General features: G+C 43.1%; 1 protein-coding gene across 1 annotated transcript in view; it reads left to right on the forward strand.

Annotated features, from left to right (window-relative positions):
• The first annotated feature begins 3,262 nt into the window (after positions 1–3,262).
• Positions 3,263–15,575, forward strand: part of RASA2 (RAS p21 protein activator 2) — a 47,847-nt gene continuing 35,534 nt past the window's right edge. The window contains exons 1-2 of the mRNA XM_054167079.1: positions 3,263–3,378; positions 8,044–8,149. Of these exons, the coding sequence (XP_054023054.1) occupies positions 3,318–3,378; positions 8,044–8,149 (167 nt within the window). The 5' untranslated portion in view covers positions 3,263–3,317. The remainder of the gene's footprint in view (positions 3,379–8,043; positions 8,150–15,575) is intronic.

Here is a 15,575-nt window from a genome sequence, read left to right on the forward strand (position 1 = left end):
ATTTCCAAGTAGTCATGTATGTTCCTCTCTGTGAAGTATTAATTAAGTCAGGACAAAGTTTAGTGATCCTCTACTTCATTCTACGTGCAGATATGGTACATGGTTTACATATCTCATCCTCTTGAATATTTTAAAATTAGCTGGGTACAATAAAACTACAGATAAAATGATAATGCAGTATTGATTGAAGTAATAATATAGTCCACTTATTTATTCTATCAGTGGTGAATGCTATGAATTCCTCGAGAATTTTTTGGTTTCATGGCAGCTTTGGTTCCATTTAAATAAGGCTAATAGAAGATTAAACAGAAGAAAGTACAGTGATATTTCAAAGAAAATACATAAAGTTACTGTCTATGTGGACTTGTATGATCATAATTATAGACCAAAGCAAATAAGGTAGAATATTTATGAATATAAAGATAATTTTTGAAATATTTTGTATAATTGTATAGTTCATAAGAAAAATATTGATAGCTTGTGTTAGGTTGGGGGGGGTTTGTATATTTTGATAAAAACACAATGACTTTGTAACTCTGTATATTCTCTACAATTTATAGCAAGACAGTTTTAAGATGACAATGTCATGTTTGTAGTTCAGTTGTGGCACTTTTACAGGTAACGCGTTGCAGTAATGAGTCAAGTATTAATGAACAAATTAAAGTTAAGTGTAAGAGAAAGTAAATACTATACATTGTCAAAGACTGTAATTTGCTACATAATTGCATCTGTATTTTTGTTTAGAAGAAAATATTAAATGCAGATGTTAAGGATTGATTAAAGAGTCTAATTTTATTTTTAGAAAGAGTGACTATAACTCTGTTTTTGCTTAATTAAAAGAACATCTTCCTAATCTTCTTTAAGTCTCTCCATTTTTTAAATTATGTTAATGCTTAAATCATCTAGGAGATCCTTCTAGTAGTTATTCCATTAGAAGATTAAGTTACCAAATGCTCCCTTTGTTAAGGTCAAAACAGTGATTCAAGAATGCACCAGAGCTCAAGGGAAATGATGGTATCTCCTGGCACTTTTCTTTTAAGGTGAAGGCAATGCTGAGGTGAACAGAATTTACCTACTTATTATCTTAAAGGACTTGGAAGACAGGTGAACTGCTTTTAATACTTTGCAACATCTTAAGTACCTGTTCATGAGGACCTGAAACTTTTAGAAGTCTTTTCAATTCTGGTAGTAATCTTGCAGTATAGATTGTGTATTTTACACACTGTACTTCAGATCTTTTGGAACTACTGCCCAGAAACATTCAGAATGCAAATACCTAATTGCATAAGAAAATAAGAAGATACACAGAAAATAGAAGATTATGCATATTCAAAGTTCTTCCTCCTTCAGCTAGGTGTCACTGCTTTGTAACTTGCATAAAAAATTAAATTTAAGCTAATTTAGGCAGATCATTTGGGGATGGTCCTCAGGAGAGAGATTAAAAAAAGCTTTATAAGTTTGCTACATATAACAAAATACATTTTTCTCTTTCAAATGTTAATTAAAACCACAAGTGAATCATCAGGAAGTTTGTACATCTAATAGATGCTCCTAAACTGTAACTTTAAGGGACACTGAAAATTAATACTATGCAATTGAACCAGCATTCTGAATATAGTATGTTAGATTAAAACAAGGCAGGTTTAAAATAAATGGAGCTGGAAGTAGACAAGGGCAAAACTACAAGCTGAGCTGAAAGTCTGTTTCGAAGGAAGGTGATGTTAACAGTAACCTCCAACTCTAATCGTAGAGGATGGGAGAATTAAGAGTCACAGGATGTAACTTTTAAAATGTTGAAACCCACAATGTAAGCATATATCTTCGTGCTCAGAGTGCTACCCTGTTTCTCACATCAGAGCTTTGACTCGATTCACCAGCCACCAGTCAGACTGCAGCCAACCTAGGTGGCCAACTGGGATAACTCCAAAAAATAATCAGACTACAAATAAGAAGATAATCAAATTCTGTATTTGTACTATAAAGCAGTTTCTTATTTCTAACAGGTTAAAGTTCATCTTATGCAACCTTCTGTCTCGGTATAGATTTGGGGGTTGCATGTATAGACCCAGCACGGGTGTGATGAAGCAGCTTACTTCTCAATGCTCATTTCTCCTGCCTGCCACAGGTATGTACCTGTGCTCCCCCAACCATGAAGTGGAGTGTGAGGATGAAGAAGGAACCTCACTGCTGCTGAAGGAGCAGCAGGGGAGAAGTTGGATGCAGGAAAAGCCACCAAGGAATGAGGCAGTTTAGTGCTTGACTGTCAGATGATATGCAACAATGCGGTATTATAATGGAAAGAGTCCTGCAGGAGAAATAAAAAATGGAGCACAACACAGAGGAATTCAATTTGATACAAATCAGAAAATATGGTCTGAAACTTCCCAAACTTCCCTTGACTTTACCAGAAGGGCAGGCTCAAGAGGGCTTTCTAGGCATAAAAAAATCCTAGTTCGGTATTGCTTTCTCAGGCAGTGTTAGCCCCTGAACTACCTCAAGTTTAGGCTATGTCAGTCACTAAAGCATTTTACCAGACTTTGTGCTTTGAGGGCTTCAAGACTAATGAACCCTCAGCATGCATCCGAGTGCCAATAAACTGGGCACACCACCTGCAGCTGGGTGGCTGGGTGAATGATGCAGACCTAAGAAAGTCATTTACCACCCATGTGGGACTGAAGTAAACTGCAGGTGTAAGCAAGATCCTGGGGTTTCACATTAGGATCTGTACCTTCAAGAAACATCAAAAACATGATGCAAAGGCCCCATAATTCTTACTGAAGGTGGGTTGCTGCTGTACTTCATGTGCAGTGTACCAGCACCCTGAGGTGTCTTTAGAATTCCAGTGAACGCGGCATTGCTCGCTGCAGTTTGCAGGCAGCACTGGAATCTGCAAGCGGCTCTGTCACTCGTTTCAGCCGTTTAATGCGATGAATAATGCGATTAATACAAGAGTTTCACCCTTCTGTCTGTGTGAGAGGCACATAAAGCCACGGCCAGTGACAGCCAGATCATCGCCTGGGCTCGTCGCTGCAGAGTCCCCGCGACGGGAGCTGCCTGGGGCCGGACCTGGGCCTAGGAAAGGGTGGCCCCGCCGGCAGCCGTAGCAAGGGCGGAACCACCGCGCAAAGCCCTGCTGGGAGACAGTGTCCGTCGCGCATGCGCCCCAGCGCCCCCCGCCCCTCTTCGGTCTTTGGTGCCCCCCGACAGCGGCGGCCGGCGCGGTTGGGGTGGTGGCGTGTGGCGGGGCCGAGCCGCTCCGCTCCCCTCCCTTCCCTTCCCCCCACCGGGCACCGCACTTCATAGGCGGCGCTGGCACGATGGCGACCGGAGACGGCACCGACGAGGTGCGGGTGCTGCAGAATCTCCGCGGGAAGATCTGTAAGTGCGGTGCTGCGGCTAAGGCGGGCTGCTGCGGAACCGGGCTGGGCTGGGCGAGGGTTCGGGACCGCCGCGTTCAGGTGCTCGCTGCCGCCTCAGCTGCGCGCTGCCGCCTCAGCTGCGCCGGCCGCCGCTCTCCCTCTTTTGCTGCGCTGGGTCTGGCGCTGAGGCCGCGGGCGGGACACAGACACGGAGGCGCGGAGGGCAGGCAGCTTCTCACGGCGGTGCTTCTCGGGCTAGGCGCCGAGGAGAGGCTAATAGAGCGGGGGAGGCCGCGTTGACGCAGGCCGCGTTGTGGCGGCTCCGGTAAGGGGCTTTGTGGCAGGCGCGTCTGACACGTGTTGGTGGGTGAGGCCGAGCCGGGGTCTGTGCGGCCCCGGCGAGGGAGGGAGAGAGGAAGGAAGAGAGGGATGCCGCGGGTCCCGGCGAAGCACCTTAGGGGCTGGGAAACATTCATTGCTCCGAGAGTTTACTTGAGCCAGCGGGAAACAGAAATGCTCCCACCCGCCCAGAGTTCGGGCATCGGAGTCTGTTTGTCAAGAAGAAATTGCGAAATAATTGATGTGCAGGAAGTCGGTGGTAGCGGGCTGTGCTGGGAACGGTCATTAATGCTTCTGTTTCTTTGTGTAGTGTGTGTGCGAGTGAGGGGGAGGCCGACAGAGAGGCTGGTGACTTTATTTTGGTGGTTAGGAAGTGATGATTAAAAACACCTATACATTTAGTAACGTGGGAAACCAAAGGATGAACTGGAGAGGAGGGGCCGGGGAGGAAAACAGATAGTGTGGTACGGCTCAGGAAGACTTCAAAGCAAGAGGGAGAAACAGGATGTGCAGCGGCTTCCTGAAGGGGTATCGAAATACATTCATACAATTCAGATGCAACCCATCTATTTCCTTTCTCACGCAGATGTTGGTTTTGTGTGTTGGTTTTTTTCTTGAGAATGAAGTGAAACAAGTTGAATTTGGCATGGCACTAGGACTGAGAACCGGCTGTGAAAGTCTTTTGAAGGGTTAGGTTTGATGAAAGAATGGAGTCATGTTTACTTATATATCTTACGCAATATAGACTCAAAGGTGTCTTCAGTAAACAGAAGACTAGGTCACAAAAAAGGAGACTACATGAAGTGAAGCTGGAGGTACACTCACTCCAGGGCATTAGTGAGAGAGTAATTGCCACTTAGAGTAGACAAGGCTGGACGCATACTGAGATCTTGCGTTGTAAGCAGCTGTCACAGAAATAACAGGTCAACCTGCCTTTGAAAGAGAATACTGTTAGTTTTAGAACTAAGGCATTAATTACTGAGGCTGGTTTATTTATTGTCACCCTTCTGTTTCCTAGTTTTTATCATAAGGTTTTTCTCAACAGTAGACATTCAAGGAGTTTTACATCTTATACTACATGAACTGGACACAAGTTTTCCATTGAGCATTGAAAGACAAAAGCCAAAACGTCTTGAGATTTATGTTGAAACTGATTTTATTGTCCCATTTATGTGGTCTGGATTGAGACTGCTGTTGTGTTGTAACTTTGAGTATTCAGTTACCTGGCCAAAGTAATGGTGTACCAGACTGTGACCTGTATCCTGAGGATTACATAGAAAGCTGGTTGCCAAAGATGAACCTGTAAGAACTCTAGGAATCCACCTGGAAAATTAGTGGAAGTAATAGCTGCAATAAAAGATGATTCTCATGCTGCCTCGAGACATGTCACTTTGTAAGCCTACTTACCTCTTACAAAACAAAAACTGTTTTTTAAAAAAGAGAGTTAAATATGCTGTGGGAGCCTGAAAATCTGCTAATTCCTAGATGTTCTTTTGGCTTCTTTGTACAGCAAATACTGTTGTATTTTCACTTCTTCCTAGTATTTTACTAATATGCTTTTTTTAGGGGAAAACCTTATGAATGAACAATAGTAAAAAGAATTACAGAATTGTTTCAGTTGCAAAAGATCATGGAGTCCAACCTTCAACCTAAGACCACTACGGCCATTAAACCATGTCCTGAAGAGCCATGTTCATATGTTTCTTGAACGCTTCCAGGGATGGCAACTCCAATGTCTGACTACTCTTACAGGAAAGGAATTTTTCCTAATATTCAATCTAAACCTCCCCTAGCACAATTTAAGGCCGTTTCCTCTCTCTCTAGCACCTCATACTAGAGAGAAGAGACTGACCCCCCACCTCACTCCAACCTCCTTCCAGGGATTTGTACAGAGCAGTAAGGTCTCCCTTCAGACTTCTCCAGACTAAACAATCCCACTTCCCTCACAGATCTTGTTTTGGAGAAGCTTCATAATCTGTGAGAATTCCTTGTAACATGTTTCATACAAGTGAGGTGTATCTTGGTGCCTAAGCTTTGTTGGCTTTTACACTACTACCAGCCTTGGTCCTGGCTGTTTATATAGGTGCTGCGTGAGGGAGTGTGGTAATTTTAATGAAGTCAGTTCTGCAGTAAGTTCTTACTTATGCTGTTGTTTAAGAATACACCAATGGTAAAATCTAAAGTTACTGATGTTGTATAAATCATCACAACAGATTTAAAACTGAGGCATACACTTAAAAGTGGCTGAAGTAGTTATCACATACCTAGCGGTGAAAAAACTGGGTAGGGTCACATATGCAGTCCCTGGTGTACTCTGTTTTTTTGCGGGTTACTTGTGTTTGCAGCCAATCTCCTGTTTCCAGTTTTCAATTAAGGGGCAAGATGAACTGCATTTACCAAGTTAAGACCCCCGTAATATTTCTGGAATATATGGGTTTACACTTTAGCAGATTCCCACCAGAAATCCACTGAACCTCTGTCCTTTCTTTAGGATGTGTGGGTGTCTGTATTTCATATGTCATAGTGATGACCAAAGCACTTTCCAGAGGTATGTGAATATTGTGTAGTTTTAGGCATAGTGTGGTGTTTTATGCTGTATACTAACGAGCTTCTGTTTTCATTTTGTGACATACAGTGGTACGTTTTTAGGCGGTAAGTGATTTTAGTTGCTTTCCTTTTGATGTGATCTCAAGGGTAGTTTTGAGTTCAGTCTCTTTGGAATCTAGTGGTTCTGTTCATGCTTCTTGATCTCTCTGTGTGTGAAGTTTAAAATGAATGTGTATACTTCCTCTTTTCCCATACCCATGTTGATGAAGAGTTCATTGATGCTTTTGAGAGCACAGGTTTTAACTGTGGAAGTACTTCAGTGTCTGTTCATGCTTTCCATTCCTGACTTGGAAAACACCACACACGAAGTACAATCTTTGTTCCTGTTAAACTGTCATGTTCTCGACTCAGATAGTATTGTGGTAGCCTTTCCAATACCAAGCATTGCTTAACTTTCAAGACTGCAATTACTTATTATTTATTAAAAAAAGAGGATGGGGAGAGAAAGAGAAAATAAAGTTCTGATTTGACATCTTAACAGCATAGAAAATCTCACTCCACTGTGCTTCGTATCTGCAGATTTTTTTAAATGGAAACATTTGTATGATACTTCAAATCTTGTTTCAAGCTGAGGTCTTTGAAAGTGGAGATATGTTATTCAGACGTAAGTAATTAAAACGTTGAAATAGTTTTCATCCTCTTACTTTTTAAGACCTTCCATAAAGTGTAGATAATTCCTCATTTCATTGGAACAGGTGTTTCCGGTAGCAGATAAGGATGAATGGTTCTGTAAAAGGTCCTAGTGCAGAATACAGTTCTGGTTGCCTGTGTTTAAGATAAGAACTAAAGTGCCACAGAGTGGCTATTTGCTGATAGGAACCTCTTCTGTGAGAGAATACCAGTAGAGCTTCTCGGCTGTTTTTCTTTTAGCAGAATAAAAGGTGAAGAGGCTCTGTTTGCTGTCTTCAAAGACATTCAGAGGGGAAGCAAACATGCGGTGGGAAATAACTGTTTAAGCTGAGGACAGTGTTGCTGTAAATAAATGTAGGTGTCTGTGGCACTCCGAGTTTGGAAGAGCTTTCCAGTTGGAGCACTAGGAACTGGTTTTTGCTCTAATGACTTAGAAGTAACCATTTCTGGAAAGGGCTGCCTGATAGCCAGTGTATGTTAGTGCAGTGGACTAGAATCAATACCCAGCAAATCTTGGTATTCCTGTGTTGACAGTCATCCTGTTTCATTAGGAACTTCCTTTTCATACTTGTTGTTATCCATGTTGCACTTAGTAGGTGATTTTTCCCTCAGTACTAGACCAGACAGGAAAATACAGAGTACTCAAAGGCGAGCCTTTGAAAATCTGTCGGTTAACTTAACATCAGATGTTTGTTGTGGAGAATGAAATCAGGATTTGATGTGTAAGTTCTTCTTAATCAGCTTCCTTTAGCAGAGAAAGTACCAAGTGAACAGCAGCTCAGCCAGATCATTAACACCTCAGGCTGCAAGCTTCTTGGATTTAGCAAGCTATGCAGGGTCAAGCCCAAGATGAGACCTTTCAAGGGAAAGTGCAGGTGCTGCAGGAAGTGGTGTTCGTGAGTCACTGTGCTGTCCTTTTCCTGTCTACTCTTACTCCACATGAGGATGGGTGTAGCAATTTCTGTACACTGTTGGATCGTACAAATTGGAAATGAATGTGGAAATGCATGAAAGGAGAAGGAAATTTTGGACACACATTACTACTGTAAAATTCTTGTGCCTAATACTTTTTCCCCCTCAATACTTACAGTAACTTTTTTACTTACAGATGATGCCAAGCACTTAGTACCAAACAAAATGAGAGACTTTTTCTGTACCATAAACTTGGACCAAGAAGAAGTTTTTCGTACACAGGTAGTTGAAAAATCTTTAAGGTAAGCTAAATTTTTAAGTGGAGATGATAATCAAGACTGCCTCATTCAGAATAAAAACAGCCTATGTGACAGTATGCTTTTGCTTATCCCTATTTTGTGGCAACTACTCAAATGTTACAGCAATGTGTAAATTGTGAGTAGTTGAAGACAGAGTTGAGGCATGTGAGTAGTAGAGTGCTTTTAAAATGAAGTGTGCAAAACATACTTCATTCTTTTGTGACACTGGGCAGCACATAACATTCTCTGTCTTGCCAGGTTGTTTTCAAGGGAAAGAAGTCTGCTTGGTAATTGCTCTCCTGGTCATTTCCTGCTTCAGACATGCAGTAGATCCATGTTGGTAGAATTTTGCTTTTAGTATCTGTCTTGTAAAACCTGTTCATAGAATGAGAGAACCAGAACTTTGTAAAGAGTTCTGTGTGCTGTGGGATATCTTCCTGAAGAGGCCACATTCTTTCTTGAAATTCTTGTTTTGTGAACTATCACCTGTACTCTCACAGAATAGGTGGTTTTGCCTCCCTGAGCAACGCTTGGCTGTAGATTGTACCACTGCCTTAGAGTCTTAGAAAGCAATCAGACCAAAGGGTCATGATAACGTAGGTGTAGCAGTGTAGGCACTTTGTCTCCGAACGCTTCAGTCCACTGATGATCCATACTGAGGCATCCTTGCAGCTGCCTTGTTCAGTATATCCAAGTGGCTGTTTATCTGGAAGAGATATTAAACTTTACTCATAAACCCCAGAAAGCCTGTCCACAAAGTCTTGTCGTTTCTCTTAAAATCACTGGAAACAACAAGAATTATTGTTAGTGTGTGCTCTCCGAGTCAGCTTTGTAGGTGTTTCCAGGTGACACACAGCATACTGCTTCTATTAAAAATTTAAAGAGGGGAATTTTACTTCAAAGCATCATTTTAAAGCTTTCTTACACTTCTGCATGAAAAGCAAACGCCACATGCATGCAGGAAGGAACAAATACTTTGCTCTTCCTCCTGATCTGTAACTGCTGTAGTCAGCTACACAAAATGTTCAGAATTTAACTTGGTGCAAGTGAGACTGATTTACCAAAACAAACTCATTTGAGTAATCCTTCAGAGAAGAATGATGGATGCTGTATTGATAAAGCAGAGACTTAGAATTTTCCTTTCAGTTAGACAGTTTGAGTAAAATAACTCAATGTATATTAAAAAGAAACTCTTTGCCGTGCAATTTTTGACATATTAATCATTGTACCCATAAAGAACTAAGATTTGTTACATTTAACATTCATGCAGGCATTTTTATTATAGTAACTTGATAAATCATCTTAGAGCCATCAATTTTTTTTTTTTTTAAATAATATTGAAGTTTAACTGCAAATTGATGAAATGAGAAGAAAGCTGTTAGGAAGAAAAATGTCACCATAACAAAATAACAGTTTGAGGGGGGCTCAAGTGATATACACATCCTTCCCTTCAAATTCAGAATTTTTCAGGTGATACAAAATTGAGAACATTTCATGAGGAGATAGTATCACAGTATCACAGTATCACAGTAACTAAAGATGGAAGAGACCCCAAGGATCATCAAGTCCAACCTGTTCCAACAGACCTCACAACTAGATCATAGCACCAAGCGCCACGTCCAATCTCCCCTTGAACACCTCCAGGGACGGCGACTCCACCACCTCCCTGGGCAGCCCATTCCAATGACGAATGACTCGCTCAGTGAAGAACTTTTTCCTCACCTCGAGTCTAAACCTCCCCTGACACAACTTGAGACTGTGTCCCCTTGTTCTGGTGCTGGTTGCCTGGGAGAAGAGACCAACCCCCACCTGGCTACAACCACCCTTCAGGTAGTTGTAGAGGGCAATGAGGTCGCCTCTGATCCTTCTCTTCTCCAGGCTAAACAATCCCAGCTCCCTCAGCCTCTCCTCATAGGGCCTGCGCTCAAGGCCTCTCACCAGCCTTGTTGCCCTTCTCTGGACACGTTCAAGTGTCTCGATGTCCTTCCTAAACTGAGGGGCCCAGAACTGGACACAGTACTCAAGGTGTGGCCTAACCAATGCAGAGTACAGGGGCACAATGACCTCCCTGCTCCTGCTGGCCACACTATTCCTAATACAGGCCAGGATGCCATTGGCCTTCTTGGCCACCTGGGCACACTGCTGGCTCATGTTTAGGCGGGTGTCAATCAGCACCCCCAGGTCCCTCTCCGTTTGGCAGCTCTCCAGCCACTCTGACCCCAGCCTGTAGCTCTGCATGGGGTTGCCGTGGCCAAAGTGCAGCACCCGGCACTTAGACTTATTAAATGCCATCCCATTGGACTCTGCCCATCTGTCCAGTCGGTCAAGGTCCCTCTGCAGAGCCTTTCTACCCTCTAACTGACTAACATCTGTTCCCAACTTGGTGTCATCTGCAAACTTGCTGATGACTGACTCAACCCCCTCATCCAGATCATCAATGAAGATGTTAAAGAGGATGGGGCCCAGCACTGATCCCTGGGGGACGCCACTGGTGACTGGCCGCCAGCCGGATGTGGCACCATTCACCACCACTCTCTGGGCTCGGCCCTCCAGCCAGTTCCTAACCCAGCACAGAGTGTTGTGGTCCAAACCACGAGCTGACAGCTTAGCCAGCAGTTTACTGTGGGGGACGGTGTCAAAGGCCTTGCTGAAGTCCAGATAGACTACATCCACAGGCCTCCCCACATCCACCAGACGGGTCACCTGATCATAGAAGGAGATCAGGTTGGAGAGGCAGGACCTGCCCTTCCTAAATCCATGTTGGCTGGACCTGAGCCCTTGGCCATCCTTCAGGTGCGCAGTTATTGCCGCCAGGATAATCTGCTCCATCACTTTCCCTGGCACTGAGGTCAGGCTGACTGGTCTGTAGTTTCCAGGTTCCTCCATCCGTCCCTTCTTGTGGATGGGGACCACATTGGCCAGTTTCCAGTCACCTGGGACCTCCCCAGTGAGCCAGGACTGGAGGAAAATGATGGAGAGCGGCTTGGCCAGCTCATCTGCCAGCTCTCTCAGCACCCTAGGATGGATCCCATCCGGTCCCATGGACTTATGGGTGTCCAAGTGGCTCAGCAGGTCCCGGACTAATTCCTCATGGATTTCTGGGGCATTACACTGCTCCCCGACCCTATTACCCAGCTCAGGAGGCCACTCATCCTGGACTCCTACCTTGCTGTTAAACATTGAGGCAAAGAAGGCGTTCAGGACCTCAGCCTTTTCCTCGTCTTTGGTCACCATGTTCCCCTCCAGGTCCAGTAAGGAGTGGAGGTTCTTCTTGCCCTTCTTTTTAGCATTGATATATTTGTAAAATTGCTTTTTATTATCTTTCACAGAGGTGGCCAGCTTCAGTTCCAACTGGGCCTTTGCCTCTCTAATTTTATTCCTACATAATCTAACCACTTCCTTAAACATACCTCGAGAAGCCTTCCCCTCCTTCCAAAGGTGATACAGCCTCTTTTTTTCCCTTAAATCCTTCAGGAGCTGCTTGTCCATCCAGGCCGGTCGCCTTCCCCGCCGGCTCATCTTTCGGCACATGGGGACCGCCAGTTCCTGTGCCTTCAAGAGCTCCTGTTTGAAGTAGGTCCAACCCTCCTGGACCCCTCGGTTCATGAGGGTTGGTACCCAGGGAACTTTACAAATAAGTTTCTTAAAGAGGCTGAAGTTTGCCCTCCGGAAGTCCAAGGTGAAGGTTCTGTTGGTACTCCTCCCTATCTCCCTGCATATTGAAAACTGCACTATCTCGTGGTCACTGCACCCTAGGCAGCCTCCCACGGTCACATCTCCCACTAGCCCTTCCCTATTGGAGAGCAGCAAGTCAAGCAGAGCCTGTCCCCTGGTAGGCTCACTTAACAGCTGCGTCAGGAAGCAATCCTCTATCCGCTCCAGGAATCTTCTGGACTGCCTTCTCTCTGCTGAATTAAGTTCCCAGCAGATATCTGGCAGGTTGAAGTCCCCCACGAGGACAAGATCTGATGATCTTGAAACAGCTTCCAGTTGTTTATAGAATAATTCATCAGCCTCCTCATTCTGGTTGGGTGGTCTATAACAGACTCCAACCAGGATGTCAGATTTGTTGGGCTGCCCTCTGATTTTAACCCACAGGCTCTCAATTCCCTCATCTTCCACCTCGAGTTCTGAGGCAGAAAGTGTCTCCCTAATATACAAAGCCACCCCTCCTCCTCTCCTCCCTCGCCTATCCTTCCTAAAGAGCCTGTAGCCCCCCAGTGTAGCACTCCAATTGTGCCTGTTGTCCCACCATGTTTCTGAGATGGCAACTATATCATAGTTGCCCTGGTGGATTAGGACCTCCAGCTCATCTTGCTTATTGCCTAGGCTGCGTGCATTGGTGTACATGCACTGCAGCTGGGCTCCTGAGCTCTCAATTGACCCTACCTTGTGCTCTACTCTTACCTCTGCAGAGGGACCGATGTCTTCACCAGTACTGAATACTGTCATCAGTATTCTGAATCACTTGTTGCCCATAGGTGCATTTCTGTCTCTGCTGACTACAGACAGAATTATAGAATGGTTTGGGTTGGAAGGGACCTTAATGTTCATCTGGTTCCAACCCCACTGCCATAGGCAGGGACACCTTCCACTGGACCAGCTTGCTCAAGGCTCTGTCCAGCGTGGCCTTGAACACCTCCAGGGAGGGGGCATCCACAGCCTCCCTGGGCAACCTGTTCCAATGTCTCCCCACTCTCACTGTAAAGAATTTCTTCCTAATCTCCAGCCTAAATCTCCCCTCTTCCAGTTTAAATACATTCCCCCTCATCCTATCACTACAAGCCCTTGTAAAAAGTCCATCCCCAGCTTTCCTGTAGGCCCTCTTCAGGTACTGGAAGGCTGCTCTAAGGTCTCCCTGGAGCCACCTTTTCTCTAGGCTCAACAGCCCCAACCTTTTCAGACTTTCCCCATAGGAGAGGTGTTCCAGCCCTCTGATCATCTTCATGGCCTTCCTCCAGACCCGCTCCAGCAGTTCCATGTCCTTTCTTGTGCTAGGGGGCACAGGAATTGTGTGTAGTTACAAAGACTGACATTTGTTCCTTAAAATTAACTATACCATCTTGTTGTTTATTGCTGTGTTAGGTTGGAATGCCATACTAACCCAGAGGTACTGAAAAGGAAGATGAAAGCTCTGATCTCTTACTAGTCTGAAAACTTTATAAATTGCTTTTTAAATAAGGTGTAGTATTATGTAATTTTAGCCATAAATGCAACTTTTAATTGTTTTATATTAGTTGCTTGCTTTTTCTTACACGTGTAATTCAGAGTCTGTTTTAATCACTGTATTCTGGATTGCAAATTTATAATAGCTATAATCTAAATTGCATTCTATGAGTATCCACTAGTTACATATCTGGATGTCCTATAACTAGAATTAGAATTACTTTTTACTACAGTGATTGAAAACTAATGAATAAATATATTTTTAGACTGTGCATATAGATTTGGGCCTTCACCTGCATTGAGACTATTGTCAGAGTGCAGATGTGAAGCAAATGACTTCTCAGAGATAGAAAACCATGGATTAATTCTGAAATGAAAGAAGAATATTTTGAGTAATGACTCAAGAAATACTTTGTGACATGGTGTGAGAGTGGTTCTAGGGAAACAATTTCCTTTTTTTTTATTCCCCCCCTTGGAAAGTTTAAAGAATATCCATGAGCCTCTTCAAATATGTGCTCAAGTGTGAGGAATTGGAGAGTGGTTGTGATACCTGTGTCCTGCATTCTTAATTTAAACTAAATTCAGTTTATTTTTCAAACTGAACTTTGTGTGAATGCAACATTATAGCAAAAATTGCTTCTCATTTAGCTTTTATGGAATGACAGATCTAAGGACATTTTAACAAGAAAAGGAAGAGCAAACATGTATGTCACACATTTAATCTCCTGTATTACTCTAATCCAGTTCTTCCTGTATGGCAGTCTCGTCTTCTCTTGAATTAGCACCATCTTCTACTTTTCTATCTGTCACAGTCTTTAAAGTTCTTGCATCAAAGGCACAAATGAAAGTCCTAAACTGACTGAATTCCTGAGGAACAGGTTTGCCATTTTAATTATTCCTCATTGGTATAAGTTTTTGTACCCTGTCAGCCAGCTCTCTATCCACCTTAAATTTTCTCTCTGCCTCATAGTTTGCTAAAGAATCATGAACAACTGATTCATATGACAATGGTAACCTAGGTAAGGAAGAATTTCCCAGCTTAAATAAGACAATTCATTATCTTCTATTTATGCTTATACTGTAGACCTGCATTTTTCTGCCCAATGTGAGACTTCATGTAATGTTGACATCAAAATAATGACTGTTAGTGACTGATATGGGGGGAATACAGTAGTGAATCTTGCTTTCTTTGTCATAGGGTATGGCTGCTAAATAGATATTTGGAAATCTCTACTAATAGTCTCCATCCTAGACTAATTATTTGATGGTAATTGGATACATAGAGTTGTATAGATCCAGGGAAAATGGGGATTTAATACTTGGGAATAGAATAGAATTAACCAGATTGGAAAAGACCTTCGAGATCATCAAGTCCAACCTATCATCCATCACCATCTAATCAACTAAACCATGGCACTAAGTGCCTCATCCAGTCTCTTTTTAAACACTTCCAGTGATGGTGACTCCACCACCTCCCTGGGCAGCCCATTCCATTGGCAAACCACTCTTTGAAGAATTTTCTTCCTAACATCCAGTCTAAACCTCCCCTGGCACAGCCTGGGACTTTCCTCTTGTTCTGGTGCTGGTTGCCTGGGAAATGAGACCAACCCCCACCTGGCTACAACCTCCCTTCAGGTAGTTGTAGACAGCAATAAATACTTAACACTTAGAAAATTAACAAAGATTTTGTTTAAAAAACAGAGAGAGAAGCTGAGAAACATTTCTTTCAACCAAGAATTCTTACGTTGTTTCTCAATGTAGTTTAAAGCCTGATTTGTCTCCTTTGAAGCCTGTGTTAAAAGGTCTCTGAACAAAAGGAACTGGTAAGTTAAGAATCAGTTCCTTCATCTTGTTCATCAGATCCCACTCTCTTGTCTTCAAGTGCATTTTTGGGGATGTACCTGCTCACTGCAGGGGTGTTGGCCTAGATGACCTTTAAAGGTCTCTTCCAACTCAATGCATTGTATGATTCTGTGTTTTTCATCTGTGAAATTCCTCAATGAATTCCTGCAGTTAAAGCTCTTGTTTGTAAAAAAAAAAAAAAGATTATAGAAATTCAGTGTGTGATTTCACCCATGGCTCTTTCCCACTTTTTGAGTGAGTTAGCTCTTCTCTTAACTTTTTTGCTTAATTAATGAACAATTTGCTCTTAAGTATTTTGTGCTTTTTTGGTGATATTTTTTGAGGGAATAGAGTAACGATGATATCTCATTCTTCCTGGTATTCTTCTGGGTAGGTATTACTGTGACCTGACTGTTCCAAA

The sequence above is a fragment of the Dryobates pubescens genome, chromosome 13 (assembly GCF_014839835.1).
Source record: "Dryobates pubescens isolate bDryPub1 chromosome 13, bDryPub1.pri, whole genome shotgun sequence".
Taxonomy (NCBI): Eukaryota; Metazoa; Chordata; class Aves; order Piciformes; family Picidae; genus Dryobates; species Dryobates pubescens.